Source organism: Pseudophryne corroboree, chromosome 6 (assembly GCF_028390025.1).
Source record: "Pseudophryne corroboree isolate aPseCor3 chromosome 6, aPseCor3.hap2, whole genome shotgun sequence".
In the NCBI taxonomy this organism is placed as follows: Eukaryota; Metazoa; Chordata; class Amphibia; order Anura; family Myobatrachidae; genus Pseudophryne; species Pseudophryne corroboree.
In genome coordinates this window covers 267,063,181-267,078,123 of record NC_086449.1, presented here as the reverse complement: position 1 = coordinate 267,078,123, position 14,943 = coordinate 267,063,181, and the positions used below count along the sequence as shown (strand labels likewise).

At 43.7% G+C, this 14,943-nt stretch overlaps 1 protein-coding gene across 2 annotated transcripts in view; it reads left to right on the top strand.

Moving 5' to 3' along the window:
* The window catches only part of LOC134932005 (transient receptor potential cation channel subfamily M member 7-like), a 359,306-nt gene that overhangs the window by 283,881 nt on the left and 60,482 nt on the right, over nt 1-14,943 (top strand). The window contains exons 25-31 of one of the 2 annotated variants that reach the window (XM_063925996.1): nt 11,382-11,449; nt 11,597-11,634; nt 11,723-11,748; nt 13,896-13,946; nt 14,029-14,094; nt 14,294-14,577; nt 14,685-14,890. In XM_063925996.1, coding sequence (XP_063782066.1) covers nt 11,382-11,449; nt 11,597-11,634; nt 11,723-11,748; nt 13,896-13,946; nt 14,029-14,094; nt 14,294-14,577; nt 14,685-14,741 — 590 coding nt within the window. In that variant the 3' untranslated portion in view covers nt 14,742-14,890. Of the gene's footprint in view, nt 1-11,381; nt 11,450-11,596; nt 11,635-11,722; nt 11,749-13,895; nt 13,947-14,028; nt 14,095-14,293; nt 14,578-14,684; nt 14,891-14,943 lie in introns of those variants that run through there. The other variant, XM_063925995.1, reaches the window with a different exon arrangement.

Genomic DNA, 14,943 nt, shown 5'->3' with positions numbered 1-14,943 from the left:
GTGATATCACCTTCTGCCCACATTCGCTCCCACTGAGAGATTTCCCGCAGGGTGGGACTTTGTCCCCACTCACACAGGTAGCGCCTGGGATATCTGTCCGGGATCTTGTCACATTGTTGATGTTAACATGTATTTAATTAAATACTACAAGCTGACTCATAGGGATGAGCGGGTTCGGTTCCTCGGAATCCGAACCCGCCCGAACTTCATGTTTTTTTACATGGGTCCGAGCGACTCGGATCTTCCCGCCTTGCTCGGTTAACCCGAGCGCGCCCGAACGTCATCATCCCGCTGTCGGATTCTCGCGAGGCTCGGATTCTATCGCGAGACTCGGATTCTATATAAGGAGCCGCGCGTCGCCGCCATTTTCACACGTGCATTGAGATTCATAGGGAGAGGACGTGGCTGGCGTCCTCTCCGTTTATAGAGAAGAGAGTGAGACAGTAGAGAGAGACACAGTAGTAATTTTGGGGAGCATTAGGAGGAGTACTAGTAACTTGCTGAAGTGATAGATAGTGTGACTGTATATTATCTGACTTGTGGGGGAGACACTGACAGTGGGGAGCAGTTAGAGTCTGAGAGCAGGACTCAGGAGTACATATAACGTACAGTGCACACTTTTGCTGCCAGAGTGCCACACTGCCATTGTGACCACACTGACCACCAGTATAATATATATTGTGATTGTCTGCTTAGGAGTACTACTTGCAAGTTGCTAATAGTGTGACCAGTGACCTGACCACCAGTTTAATATATATATATATATATATATATATATAAAATTGTATATAATATATATATATTTAATATTGTATACCACCTACCCGTGGTTTTTTTTTCTTTCTTCTTCTTTATACATACTACTATAGTAGCTTACTGTAGCAGTCTGCGGTGCTGCTGAGCTGACAGTGTCCAGCAGGTCCGTCATCAGTCATTACATAATAAATATATATACCTGTCCGGCTGCAGTACTAGTGATATTATATATATATATATATATTGATTTCATCTCATTATCATCCAGTCTATATTAGCAGCAGACACAGTACGGTAGTCCACGGCTGCAGCTACCTCTGTGTCGGCAGTCGCTGGTCCATCCATAATTGTATACCACCTACCCGTGTTTTTTTTTTTTCTTTCTTCTTCTTTATACATACTACTATAGTAGCTTACTGTAGCAGTCTGCGGTGCTGCTGAGCTGACAGTGTCCAGCAGGTCCGTCATCAGTCATTACATAATAAATATATATACCTGTCCAGCTGCAGTACTAGTGATATTATATATATATATATTGATTTCATCTCATTATCATCCAGTCTATATTAGCAGCAGACACAGTACGGTAGTCCACGGCTGTAGCTACCTCTGTGTCAGCAGTCGCTGGTCCATCCATAATTGTATACCACCTACCCGTGTTTTTTTTTTTTTTCTTTCTTCTTCTTTATACATACTACTATAGTAGCTTACTGTAGCAGTCTGCGGTGCTGCTGAGCTGACAGTGTCCAGCAGGTCCGTCATCAGTCATTACATAATAAATATATATACCTGTCCGGCTGCAGTACTAGTGATATTATATATATATATATATTGATTTCATCTCATTATCATCCAGTCTATATTAGCAGCAGACACAGTACGGTAGTCCACGGCTGTAGCTACCTCTGTGTCGGCAGTCGCTGGTCCATCCATAATTGTATACCACCTACCCGTGTTTTTTTTTTTTTCTTCTTCTTTATACATACTATTATAGTAGCTTACTGTAGCAGTCTGCGGTGCTGCTGAGCTGACAGTGTCCAGCAGGTCCGTCATCAGTCATTACATAATAAATATATATACCTGTCCGGCTGCAGTACTAGTGATATTATATATATATATATATTGATTTCATCTCATTATCATCCAGTCTATATTAGCAGCAGACACAGTACGGTAGTCCACGGCTGTAGCTACCTCTGTGTCGGCAGTCGCTGGTCCATCCATAATTGTATACCACCTACCCGTGTTTTTTTTTTTTTCTTTCTTCTTCTTTATACATACTACTATAGTAGCTTACTGTAGCAGTCTGCGGTGCTGCTGAGCTGACAGTGTCCAGCAGGTCCGTCATCAGTCATTACATAATAAATATATATACCTGTCCGGCTGCAGTACTAGTGATATTATATATATATATATATTGATTTCATCTCATAATCATCCAGTCTATATTAGCAGCAGACACAGTACGGTAGTCCACGGCTGTAGCTACCTCTGTGTCGGCAGTCGCTGGTCCATCCATAATTGTATACCACCTACCCGTGTTTTTTTTTTCTTTCTTCTTCTTTATACATACTACTATAGTAGCTTACTGTAGCAGTCTGCGGTGCTGCTGAGCTGACAGTGTCCAGCAGGTCCGTCATCAGTCATTACATAATAAATATATATACCTGTCCGGCTGCAGTACTAGTGATATTATATATATATATATATTGATTTCATCTCATTATCATCCAGTCTATATTAGCAGCAGACACAGTACGGTAGTCCACGGCTGTACCTACCTCTGTGTCGGCAGTCGCTGGTCCATCCATAATTGTATACCACCTACCCGTGTTTTTTTTTTCTTTTTCTTTCTTCTTCTTTATACATACTACTATAGTAGCTTACTGTAGCAGTCTGCGGTGCTGCTGAGCTGACAGTGTCCAGCAGGTCCGTCATCAGTCATTACATAATAAATATATATACCTGTCCGGCTGCAGTACTAGTGATATTATATATATATATATATTGATTTCATCTCATTATCATCCAGTCTATATTAGCAGCAGACACAGTACGGTAGTCCACGGCTGTAGCTACCTCTGTGTCGGCAGTCGCTCGTCATCCATAAGTATACTAGTATCCATCCATCTCCATTGTTTACCTGAGGTGCCTTTTAGTTGTGCCTATTAAAATATGGAGAACAAAAATGTTGAGGTTCCAAAAATAGGGAAAGATCAAGATCGACTTCCACCTCGTGCTGAAGCTGCTGCCACTAGTCATGGCCGAGACAATGAAATGCCAGCAACGTCGTCTGCCAAGGCCGATGCCCAATGTCATAGTACAGAGCATGTAAAATCCAAAACACAAAATATCAGTAAAAAAAGGACTCCAAAATCTAAAATAAAATTGTCGGAGGAGAAGCGTAAACTTGCCAATATGCCATTTACCACACGGAGTGGCAAGGAACGGCTGAGGCCCTGGCCTATGTTCATGGCTAGTGGTTCAGCTTCACATGAGGATGGAAGCACTCAGCCTCTCGCTAGAAAACTGAAAAGACTCAAGCTGGCAAAAGCACCGCAAAGAACTGTGCGTTCTTCGAAATCCCAAATCCACAAGGAGAGTCCAATTGTGTCGTTTGCGATGCCTGACCTTCCCAACACTGGACGTGAAGAGCATGCGCCTTCCACCATTTGCACGCCCCCTGCAAGTGCTGGAAGGAGCACCCGCAGTCCAGTTCCTGATAGTCAGATTGAAGATGTCAGGATGAGGAGGATATGGGTGTTGCTGGCGCTGGGGAGGAAATTGACAAGGAGGATTCTGATGGTGAGGTGGTTTGTTTAAGTCAGGCACCCGGGGAGACACCTGTTGTCCGTGGGAGGAATAGGGCCGTTGACATGCCTGGTGAAAATACCAAAAAAATCAGCTCTTCGGTGTGGAAGTATTTCACCAGAAATGCGGACAACATTTGTCAAGCCGTGTGTTGCCTTTGTCAAGCTGTAATAAGTAGGGGTAAGGACGTTAACCACCTCGGAACATCCTCCCTTATACGTCACCTGCAGCGCATTCATAATAAGTCAGTGACAAGTTCAAAAACTTTGGGCGACAGCGGAAGCAGTCCACTGACCAGTAAATCCCTTCCTCTTGTAACCAAGCTCACGCAAACCACCCCACCAACTCCCTCAGTGTCAATTTCCTCCTTCCCCAGGAATGCCAATAGTCCTGCATGCCATGTCACTGGCAATTCTGACGAGTCCTCTCCTGCCTGGGATTCCTCCGATGCATCCTTGCGTGTAACGCCTACTGCTGCTGGCGCTGCTGTTGTTGCTGCTGGGAGTCGATGGTCATCCCAGAGGGGAAGTCGGAAGACCACTTGTACTACTTCCAGTAAGCAATTGACTGTCCAACAGTCCTTTGCGAGGAAGATGAAATATCACAGCAGTCATCCTGCTGCAAAGCGCATAATTGAGGCCTTGACAACTATGTTGGTGTTAGACGTGCGTCCGGTATCCGCCGTTAGTTCACAGGGAACTAGACAATTTCTTGAGGTAGTGTGCCCCCGTTACCAAATACCATCTAGGTTCCACTTCTCTAGGCAGGCGATACCGAAAATGTACACAGACCTCAGAAAAAGACTCACCAGTGTCCTAAAAAATGCAGCTGTACCCAATGTCCACTTAACCACGGACATGTGGACAAGTGGAGCAGGGCAGGGTCAGGACTATATGACTGTGACAGCCCACTGGGTAGATGTATGGACTCCCGCCGCAAGAACAGCAGCGGCGGCACCAGTAGCAGCATCTCGCAAACGCCAACTCTTTCCTAGGCAGGCTACGCTTTGTATCACCGCTTTCCAGAATACGCACACAGCTGAAAACCTCTTACGGCAACTGAGGAAGATCATCGCGGAATGGCTTACCCCAATTGGACTCTCCTGTGGATTTGTGGCATCGGACAACGCCAGCAATATTGTGTGTGCATTAAATATGGGCAAATTCCAGCACGTCCCATGTTTTGCACATACCTTGAATTTGGTGGTGCAGAATTTTTTAAAAAACGACAGGGGCGTGCAAGAGATGCTGTCGGTGGCCAGAAGAATTGCGGGACACTTTCGGCGTACAGGCACCACGTACAGAAGACTGGAGCACCACCAAAAACTACTGAACCTGCCCTGCCATCATCTGAAGCAAGAAGTGGTAACGAGGTGGAATTCAACCCTCTATATGCTTCAGAGGTTGGAGGAGCAGCAAAAGGCCATTCAAGCCTATACAATTGAGCACGATATAGGAGGTGGAATGTACCTGTCTCAAGCACAGTGGAGAATGATTTCAACGTTGTGCAAGGTTCTGCAACCTTTTGAACTTGCCACACGTGAAGTCAGTTCAGACACTGCCAGCCTGAGTCAGGTCATTCCCCTCATCAGGCTTTTGCAGAAGAAGCTGGAGGCATTGAAGGAGGAGCTAAAAGGGAGCGATTCCGCTAGGCATGTGGGACTTGTGGATGGAGCCCTTAATTCGCTTAACAAGGATTCACGGGTGGTCAATCTGTTGAAATCAGAGCACTACATTTTGGCCACCGTGCTCGATCCTAGATTTAAAACCTACCTTGGATCTCTCTTTCCGGCAGACACAAGTCTGCTGGGGTTCAAAGACCTGCTGGTGACAAAATTGTCAAGTCAAGCGGAACGCGACCTGTCAACATCTCCTCCTTCACATTCTCCCGCAACTGGGGGTGCGAGGAAAAGGCTCAGAATTCCGAGCCCACCCGCTGGCGGTGATGCAGGGCAGTCTGGAGCGACTGCTGATGCTGACATCTGGTCCGGACTGAAGGACCTGACAACGATTACGGACATGTCGTCTACTGTCACTGCATATGATTCTCTCACCATTGAAAGAATGGTGGAGGATTATATGAGTGACCGCATCCAAGTAGGCACGTCAGACAGTCCGTACTTATACTGGCAGGAAAAAGAGGCAATTTGGAGGCCCTTGCACAAACTGGCTTTATTCTACCTAAGTTGCCCTCCCACAAGTGTGTACTCCGAAAGAGTGTTTAGTGCCGCCGCTCACCTTGTCAGCAATCTGCGTACGAGGTTACTTCCAGAAAATGTGGAGAAGATGATGTTCATTGAAATGAATTATAATCAATTCCTCCGTGGAGACATTGACCAGCAGCAATTGCCTCCACAAAGTACACAGGGAGCTGAGATGGTGGATTCCAGTGGGGACGAATTGATAATCTGTGAGGAGCGGGATGTACACGGTGATATATCGGAGGATGATGATGAGGTGGACATCTTGCCTCTGTAGAGCCAGTTTGTGCAAGGAGAGATTAATTGCTTCTTTTTCGGTGGGGGTCCAAACCAACCCGTCATTTCAGTCACAGTCGTGTGGCAGACCCTGTCACTGAAATGATGGGTTGGTTAAAGTGTGCATGTCCTGTTTATACAACATAAGGGTGGGTGGGAGGGCCCAAGGACAATTCCATCTTGCACCTCTTTTTTCTTTCATTTTTATTTGCGTCATGTGCTGTTTGGGGAGTGTTTTTTGGAAGGGCCATCCTGCGTGACACTGCAGTGACACTCCTAGATGGGCCAGGTGTTTGTGTCGGCCACTAGGGTCGCTTATCTTACTCACACAGCTACCTCATTGCGCCTCTTTTTTTCTTCTTTGCGTCATGTGCTGTTTGGGGAGTGTTTTTTGGAAGGACCATCCTGCGTGACACTGCAGTGCCACTCCTAGATGGGCCAGGTGTTTGTGTCGGCCACTAGGGTCGCTTATCTTACTCACACAGCTACCTCATTGCGCCTCTTTTTTTCTTCTTTGCGTCATGTGCTGTTTGGGGAGTGTTTTTTGGAAGGGCCATCCTGCGTGACACTGCAGTGCCACTCCTAGATGGGCCAGGTGTTTGTGTCGGCCACTAGGGTCGCTTATCTTACTCACACAGCTACCTCATTGCGCCTCTTTTTTTCTTCTTTGCATCATGTGTTGTTTGGGGAGTGTTTTTTGGAAGGACCATCCTGCGTGACACTGCAGTGCCACTCCTAGATGGGCCAGGTGTTTGTGTCGGCCACTAGGGTCGCTTATCTTACTCACACAGCTACCTCATTGCGCCTCTTTTTTTCTTCTTTGCGTCATGTGCTGTTTGGGGAGTGTTTTTTGGAAGGGCCATCCTGCGTGACACTGCAGTGCCACTCCTAGATGGGCCAGGTGTTTGTGTCGGCCACTAGGGTCGCTTATCTTACTCACACAGCTACCTCATTGCGCCTCTTTTTTTCTTCTTTGCATCATGTGTTGTTTGGGGAGTGTTTTTTGGAAGGGCCATCCTGCGTGACACTGCAGTGCCACTCCTAGATGGGCCAGGTGTTTGTGTCGGCCACTAGGGTCGCTTATCTTACTCACACAGCTACCTCATTGCGCCTCTTTTTTTCTTCTTTGCGTCATGTGCTGTTTGGGGAGTGTTTTTTGGAAGGGCCATCCTGCGTGACACTGCAGTGCCACTCCTAGATGGGCCAGGTATTTGTGTCGGCCACTAGGGTCGCTTAGCTTAGTCATCCAGCGACCTCGGTGCAAATTTTAGGACTAAAAATAATATTGTGAGGTGTGAGGTATTCAGAATAGACTGAAAATGAGTGGAAATTATGGTTTTTGAGGTTAATAATACTTTGGGATCAAAATGACCCCCAAATTCTATGATTGAAGCTGTTTTTTAGGGTTTTTTGAAAAAAACACCCGAATCCATAACACACCCGAATCCGACAAAAAAAATTCGGTGAGGTTTTGCCAAAACGCTGTCGAACCCAAAACACGGCCGCGGAACCGAACCCAAAACCAAAACACAAAACCCGAAAAATTGCAAGTGCACATCCCTACTGACTCATCGCTGAGTGTTTTTGTCAGGGCCGTAACTAGGTGTGTGCAGAGGGGGCACCGCACATAGCGCTGCAGGGCAGGGGCGCTGTTGGTTGCACTTGTCAAATATCTGCTTTCATTACTTTCAGTTGGCGCTTCTCTCCTTTTTGAAGCCCAGCATCTCCTGACCGCCCCTGTCCCCTTCTGTTGCTAATACCTATACAACATTCATGAACTCATCTTGAGATTTCTTTGTTATTCAGTCACACTGTCCTTTATTAAATTTCAAGATGCTGACATACCTGGGATTCAAACCCATTGCCTGTGGCCTTGCAGTCAGACACTCTATTCATTGAGTTAGCTGCCCTTGAATCGGAAGGTAGATAATTCTAAGATAGAGAATTTTAACTATTTGAAACTTACCTTGTACTTTGGGAAAAAATTATCAGCATTATGGCTGAGCAGATCTGTTTAGTGTGTGGCTGCAAGAGATTGGATCTGTGGCTGCACATTACATACAGTAGATCTGCTCAATTGCAAAGCTGATTATTTTTTTTAACAAAGTATCAGTAGCTTCATATAGTGTTCGTAGATTTTATGCAGGATCAAATAGCTCAAAGAGTACGATGTTTGATTCAACAGGTTATAGGTTTGAATCCTGGGTATAGCAGTATATTAAAATGTGTTATTAAATAAAGGGCATTGACAACGAGCTCTCAAGTTAAGTGCATGAATGTGTTAAAGAGGATTTGTATATATATATATATATATATATTTATGTATACACATATTCGGGTAATTTCAGCAATGTTTTCTATATCTATTGGGTCAAAGCTGGTACAGGAAGACAGGTGTCTTACATTGGCGGACTTGGAAATTTGGCACTCCTTTGATGGCACTTTGGGTATCTTAGCCCGGACAACGATATGTTTTCTGCAAAGAAGTTTGCAAACTCATTGTATCTTGACTGGGAGAGGGTTCATCAGGCTGCAGTTATGCTTATTTCAAAGCATCTCTACGGAAAAGGAGCTGGGTACTACTGCAATTTGGATTATACCAGGAGACAAGCCTAGAAGTCCACGAGTGGGAATATCACTGCTACTTATAACAGAGGACAAGGCCAGAGCTTTCAATAGAACTTTTTCTGGTCTAAAAACAAGCTGCAAGAGGTCATCCATCTAACCACCATGTTAGTAACTACCACTCTCGCATACTTTCTTCCCAGGATTGTGGCCAGTCTCCATGGACAAATCCTACACATAAATCCTGGCTCATATATTTCTAGTAATTAATTGCAGTGCTAATATGTGCCCTTTCATTTTATGCAATTTGTTTTTCTTTGAATTCATCATTTACCACTTTTCCATTGCAACGGTAATCTCTTTAAAGTGTACCATCTTATGAATAAATGTAAAATCTTTTGTACCATAAACAGCTTATAGGGCTGTTTCACTTTTTCCTTACTATGGAAAAGCTTAGTTGGCCTATTGTTTGCTCCCATGATCTCATTTCACAAGAACTCTGTTTTCTTATGGGTGATTTTGGATTGATAGTTTCCAATATGTTTGATTAGTTTTAATTTATACTCTACCAGATTAGTCTTTCTCCATCGTCTTTCATCCCTACGACTCCTTTTCTTGAGTTCATTAAGACTGTTGTTAAACCAAGGAGCTTGAAGGTGTGGAATTTTGAGTTGTTTATGCACAGGGACAATATCTGTTGCAGCTGTCACATCCCTATTATGGTAATGGACTAGGATACAAGGATCTTCACAGGCAAGCCAATACCGCAGAGAGATCCAGACGTGGTACAAGAACCTAGGGAGTCATACCCCTTCTTGGATGATACCTAGTCAACTTCATGGGCAATGTTCTATTTTGAGGGGTTACAACTGAGAACCAAATTGAGTGGTGGTCTCACAACATAACTGGGTTTATTTTCAGGTCAAAAACTTCTAATCCAACCTGGAAGACAAAATTAAGAGTGGGACCACTTTTACATGTAGCAGAATAAATTAATTGTATGAGACCCAGAGCATTCATTGTGCACAGGAGGTCTTGGCCAAGAAGTGAGAGCTCATCATCAACCCATGCATTGAAATCCCCAAGGATTCATCTATATTTGATGCTCCAGAACTGGTCCAGCAACAGTTTCTGCAATTTCTTGTAGAAATAATTTGTCATCTCCAGGGGGTCAGCAAATGAGAAGTACTCTGAAACCTAACTCTGTAGAACTCCGGGCAGCGATGCACGCAAATGAAGAAGTCATTTCCATTGGGTGGACACTAAGTTTGTGCTTTTTTTTAAAGCATATGGCCACTCTACCTTCCCTGTGGTTAAGTCTTGGGTTGTGAATGACAGAATAATTTGTTGGGATTGCAGTGTTCAAGATAGGTGCTGCATTTTCATTTAGCCAAGTTTCTGTAATACGGGCTAGAATTGAGGATTCGTGAAGGTCAGTAATTGTAGCAGTCTTGTTTCTTATAGATCTGGCATTGCAAACGATGGACCTGATTGGGCATACCTTAAGGCTTGTAGTTCTATTTATGTTCAGTGCAGGGGCTCTTGGGATGGCAGTCGCAAAGCAAGACTTTACAGTTAGAAACATAGAATTTGACTGCAAATAGGTATAACTTGACCAATCTAGTCTGTCCATGTACACGCACACATTAAGGTTAATTTTTATTGGGAGCCAATTAACCTACCAGTATATTTTTGGAGTCTGGGAATAAAATCGGAGTACTCGGAGGAAACCCATTCATGTACAGGAAGAACATACAAGCTTCCTTCAATGGGTACTGCACAAACAAGTAGGTGCAGGATGCTTTGTGCCAGGGGAATCAGATGGGTCTGGCTGTAATGGCAGAGCCAGACTTGTCAAAGGATATCTAAGTGGTGGTGCCACCCCTACCGGGTAGTGGGTAGAAGTACCATGACTTTGCAAATCCGCAGCATCTGTTTTTGCATGGCCATCTTATTGAGCAGCCAGCAGCAGGTCCTTTTCCTTGGTGTCTGCCTTCTTACCTGTAAGGAAGTAGATGTGGGGTGTGTGCTGGGCGTTCTGTGGGTTCTTCTCTGTCACTGGCCATTGTCTCTTTCAGTTTCACATTCTCCTGGGTTGTGCAACTGTCCTATTCTTTTCTTTCTTCATTTTCTATATGTATGGGAAGGGTAGTACTTCCCAAAGATAATCCCAGTCTAGGGTGGATGGATGTCCTGTGCATTGCGTTGAGGCAGATGTCCAGAATATGCGTGTGAACCCACAGAGATGGAGGAGCCAGCCTCGGTCAATGCTCTAGCCCTGGCTTTTGCAGAGTTCATTGTTTTCAGTGTTCCCAAATGGACTGAGGGAAAAGGATTTAACATAAGTTCAAAAACACAATTTTTAAAATAAAAAAATAATAAAACCTGAAACATGAATAAATATAAGCATGCAACCATAGAAAATTACAGCTAATTTCATTGTGTACAATCAACACATACGTTTCTGACTGTATATTCAATCTTTATTGCTATTCAGAGTTGGTTGCAGATTTTGCTCTCGCAGCTCTGCCTCCCGGCAGAGACAGGGATTCACTGCACACGAGATTCATGCTACACACACGAGAATCATGGTACATCCCGTGCCCATTTTTCCATACACGCGCACTACACATGTCGGGGCCTATTAATGCCCCCAGTTCGTCCCTGGTCCAGACACGGAGTTTGGCAATCATAACCTGCTTATGGAGTAGAGACAGAATGTTGTGATGGTATTTTGTCTTATTTATATCTGATCTGTTTTTTTTTGTCCTAGTTTCTTTGGATACATCAGTATCTAATGAAGATTTGTGTCAGACAGACTCCAAGGCAGCCTTACTGAAGGTTTGTTTGGTTCGTGAATATTTAGTCAGTAAACAGGCATACAATAATAATAAGATGAATCTTAATAACTATAATTAGAACTAATGTTCAAGTGTTTAGAAAAAACCTTGCTTACATGCTTTGTTATGCTTAATTTTTTTTAATTAGGAACAGTATTACTACCGAAGGTCTTCAGGACACAATAAGTAAGTTTAACTCTAATGGGTATTATGCTTATATTTATTAAGTCTAATTTATTGTTGGATGGTGTTAAGTTCTCCTTATTTGTTGTAGGCCTCTCCAGAAAGAAGCCTTCACCAGTAAGACATTTTACAAGTATTTATACAATATATAAATATTAACATTTAATTTTTATTGCTATGTTGCGATATGATTAGAGGACCCACACTGCAGCTACTAGATGGGCCTGGCTATCCTTGGGTGCGGAGTCTAGTGTGCATGTCATTTCAGACAAAGACCCCTCCATGGAAGTAATGAGCAATGCTGCCAGGCACCCAAAGTTCATTGTCCCCAAGTTAACGCCTCAGGCAGACAGTGCACTGATAACGCACAGTACAGGAAACAGACAAGTCACAGACGTAGCAGAATAGGGTGGACAGAAAAATTCATAAACAACCCTGGTGTCAGCAGGTATCACTTTATATATGGTTACACATATTTCATCTGCAACACATAATAGGAAGAAGCGTGGGCATTTGCCTAAGCTGAGACCTGTGATGGGAGCCAGGGTGCCAAACAATGGGCCTAATTCAGAGCTGATCGCTAGAACGGCAGCGATCGCAGCCTGAAGCCCATTGTCTTGTGCGCACACGCAGCAGCAGCACTGCGCATGCGCACACAGTGAGTTGCGAAAGCCTCTCACTGGTGCAATCGCCTCTGCCTGTAAATCGGGCAGGTCGCGGGGCAGGAAGCGGCGTGCTGGTGGCGTTCGAACGGCGTTAGGGGGGCAGGCGGGCAGCTAGATTGCGTAGGCAGGAAGCTACTCGCCGGGTGTGAAAGCATTGCCACCGTGCAATGCTTTCGCACCTCTGCAGGAGAAGGGGGTAAGGCTTGACATGCGGGGCAGACTAGCCCTGTGCTGGGCGTCCCCCCACATGTCAGAGATTGTGATCGTAGATGTGCTATGTTTCAGTCTAATTGTGGAACAATTAATTTGTATGAATAACATTCAGCTAAACCTGTCTATGTGGTCAACATGATGCTATTTGTGTCTGCTGTTTTGGTCATGTCAGACCAAAGTGGGCCAAAATTGCAACTACATGCTTAAATGGTCAGTCAGACCAAATCATTCAGGTTCTATGAATTCTGGTGTAAATTGTAAATGACATTACTGTGTGGTTTGGTTAATTCTGGCCATACATGTTTATATGTATATTCAGCTTGGTATTGAACAGCTGTGAGTCACTGATCAACACAAACTGTATATATCTGCACATACAGTATGTATAATGACCATGCACTTGACGGTCACTGTCAATGTTTGACTGCATTTTCAGCTGGAAGCACTGGAAATGTAGATGGATGGTAAGTGTAGCATCCAAGTTTGGTTTATTTAGACTTAATTGATCAATAAATGTAGGTGTCGTATTACCAGCAAACTTAGTTGCTACTGTATTTGGTTGATGCTGTATAATGGCCAGTACCCTTGATCTACCTTTGTATGTGATAATAACACCCTCCAGTTTGGTTGCTTATATTCAGACATCAATCAGATTTGGCAGGTACCAAGGATCAAATGTGTTGGTGGGTGCAGGACCAGCAAGAGAAATGCTGTGCTCTGGTTTGAGGGAGGTATGGCCACAATGTATGGGGGCATGACCATGCCATGTTGTGAATTCTGGCCCCTTTGTGGCAGTTCTGTGCAAAGTAGCTAGGGACCCAATTGAAAATGTAAATAATTGTGTTTGAATATTTAAATTACGTTGAGTAGAAATGTGCTGTTCTGTAACAATGGAAAGCGCAGAACACATCCCATAGAAAGTATAGAATAATGCCCAATCTCTCCACACTAAGTGGAGAATCAAGCTGTGAACTCTTATATGAATTGCCCAATCAGAGTGTTTCTTCTCAATCTCATTTAAGTAATCTTTTCCCAAAACTGAACATGCCTAATTCTTGGTGAGCAAGGCACACAACCAATGTGCCCAACTGCTCCCACCTGACAGGGCACCCTGGCAGTCATCACTATCCGGTCCCAGACATCAATATCCTGCAAATACATGACATTACCTGTACAAATGACAGTATTTCAGCACTAGCAATTTCACAAATCCGCATTTGTATATTTGACATTAATATGGAGTGTTGTTGGTGAAAATAAATTTACAAAGTTTCAGGGGAAAAAGTTGGAAACTTTTGAATTATAGACATTATACAAATATCCGGCAGATCCGGGAGGCTATAATTACTAGCTGTTGTTACCTTCTTTTTATTTTTTTTATTTTAGGGTTTGGATGTAATTTCAAAACATCTATGGAGATATCTTTTTATTATTCAGGTAAGCAGTGTTAAAGAAAATATTTCTATGTTAAATTGTTATCACTTACAGTATTTAGTAATGGGTTACTTATATCCTACAGCAATTGAAAGAAACAACTTGTGTCGTCTGTCCCAGAATATTCCCTTTACACCCCTGCCTCCAGTAGGTAAGTAGAAAACTGTGTGTATAATCCCATAAACAGCATTATGGTTTTCTAACAGGTTATTACATTATATCACTAAAAACAAATAATATGCAACATTTGTAATAATTAAATAAAAAATGCACTTCTAGCTGTTATTTAAAGCTATGTAATAGCCAAGCATATATGTGTGCATTAAACAAGGACAAATTACTTATTGCAGAAGAGTTGGTGACTGTGTATCGTCTGGAAGAGAGCTCCCCCAACATCCTCAACAACAGCATGTCATCCTGGTCACACAACGGCGTTTATGCTACTATTGAGTTTCTAAGTAAGGAAGAGATGGGCGGTGGGTTGAGGAGAGCTGTGAAAGCGATATGCACCTGGTCTGAAAATGACATCCTGAAGGCTGGGAACCACTACATCATCAAGTCCTTCCTTCCAGAGGTGGTAAATACCTGGTCAGCAGTTTACAAAGATGATACAGTGATGCAACTATGTCTCAGAGTAAGTATTATAACTTTGAAATATTACATATTCAATATATTTACTATTGAGCATGTTAACTATTTATGCTCTTGCACTCTTTATAATCAAATGTCATAATGCTATAGCAGGGGCAGAAGAGCCCTGGCCCAGCTCTCCTCACCCCCCTCACCCTGTGCACGTGACATCATGTCATAGAACAAGTACCGGGAGAGCAATGAACCAGGAAGAAGGAAACCGGGAGCATCATAAGGACTAGTTCTGAACCTTTTGTGTAGTGAGGTGCTCTCAAGGCCGTCAGCAGCCATGTCGCCCCCTCAGCTTTGTGTCCTTCGTGGAGGTACTGTTCGCACACCTGTACCTATAAATTGTACAATAGTAGAGCTC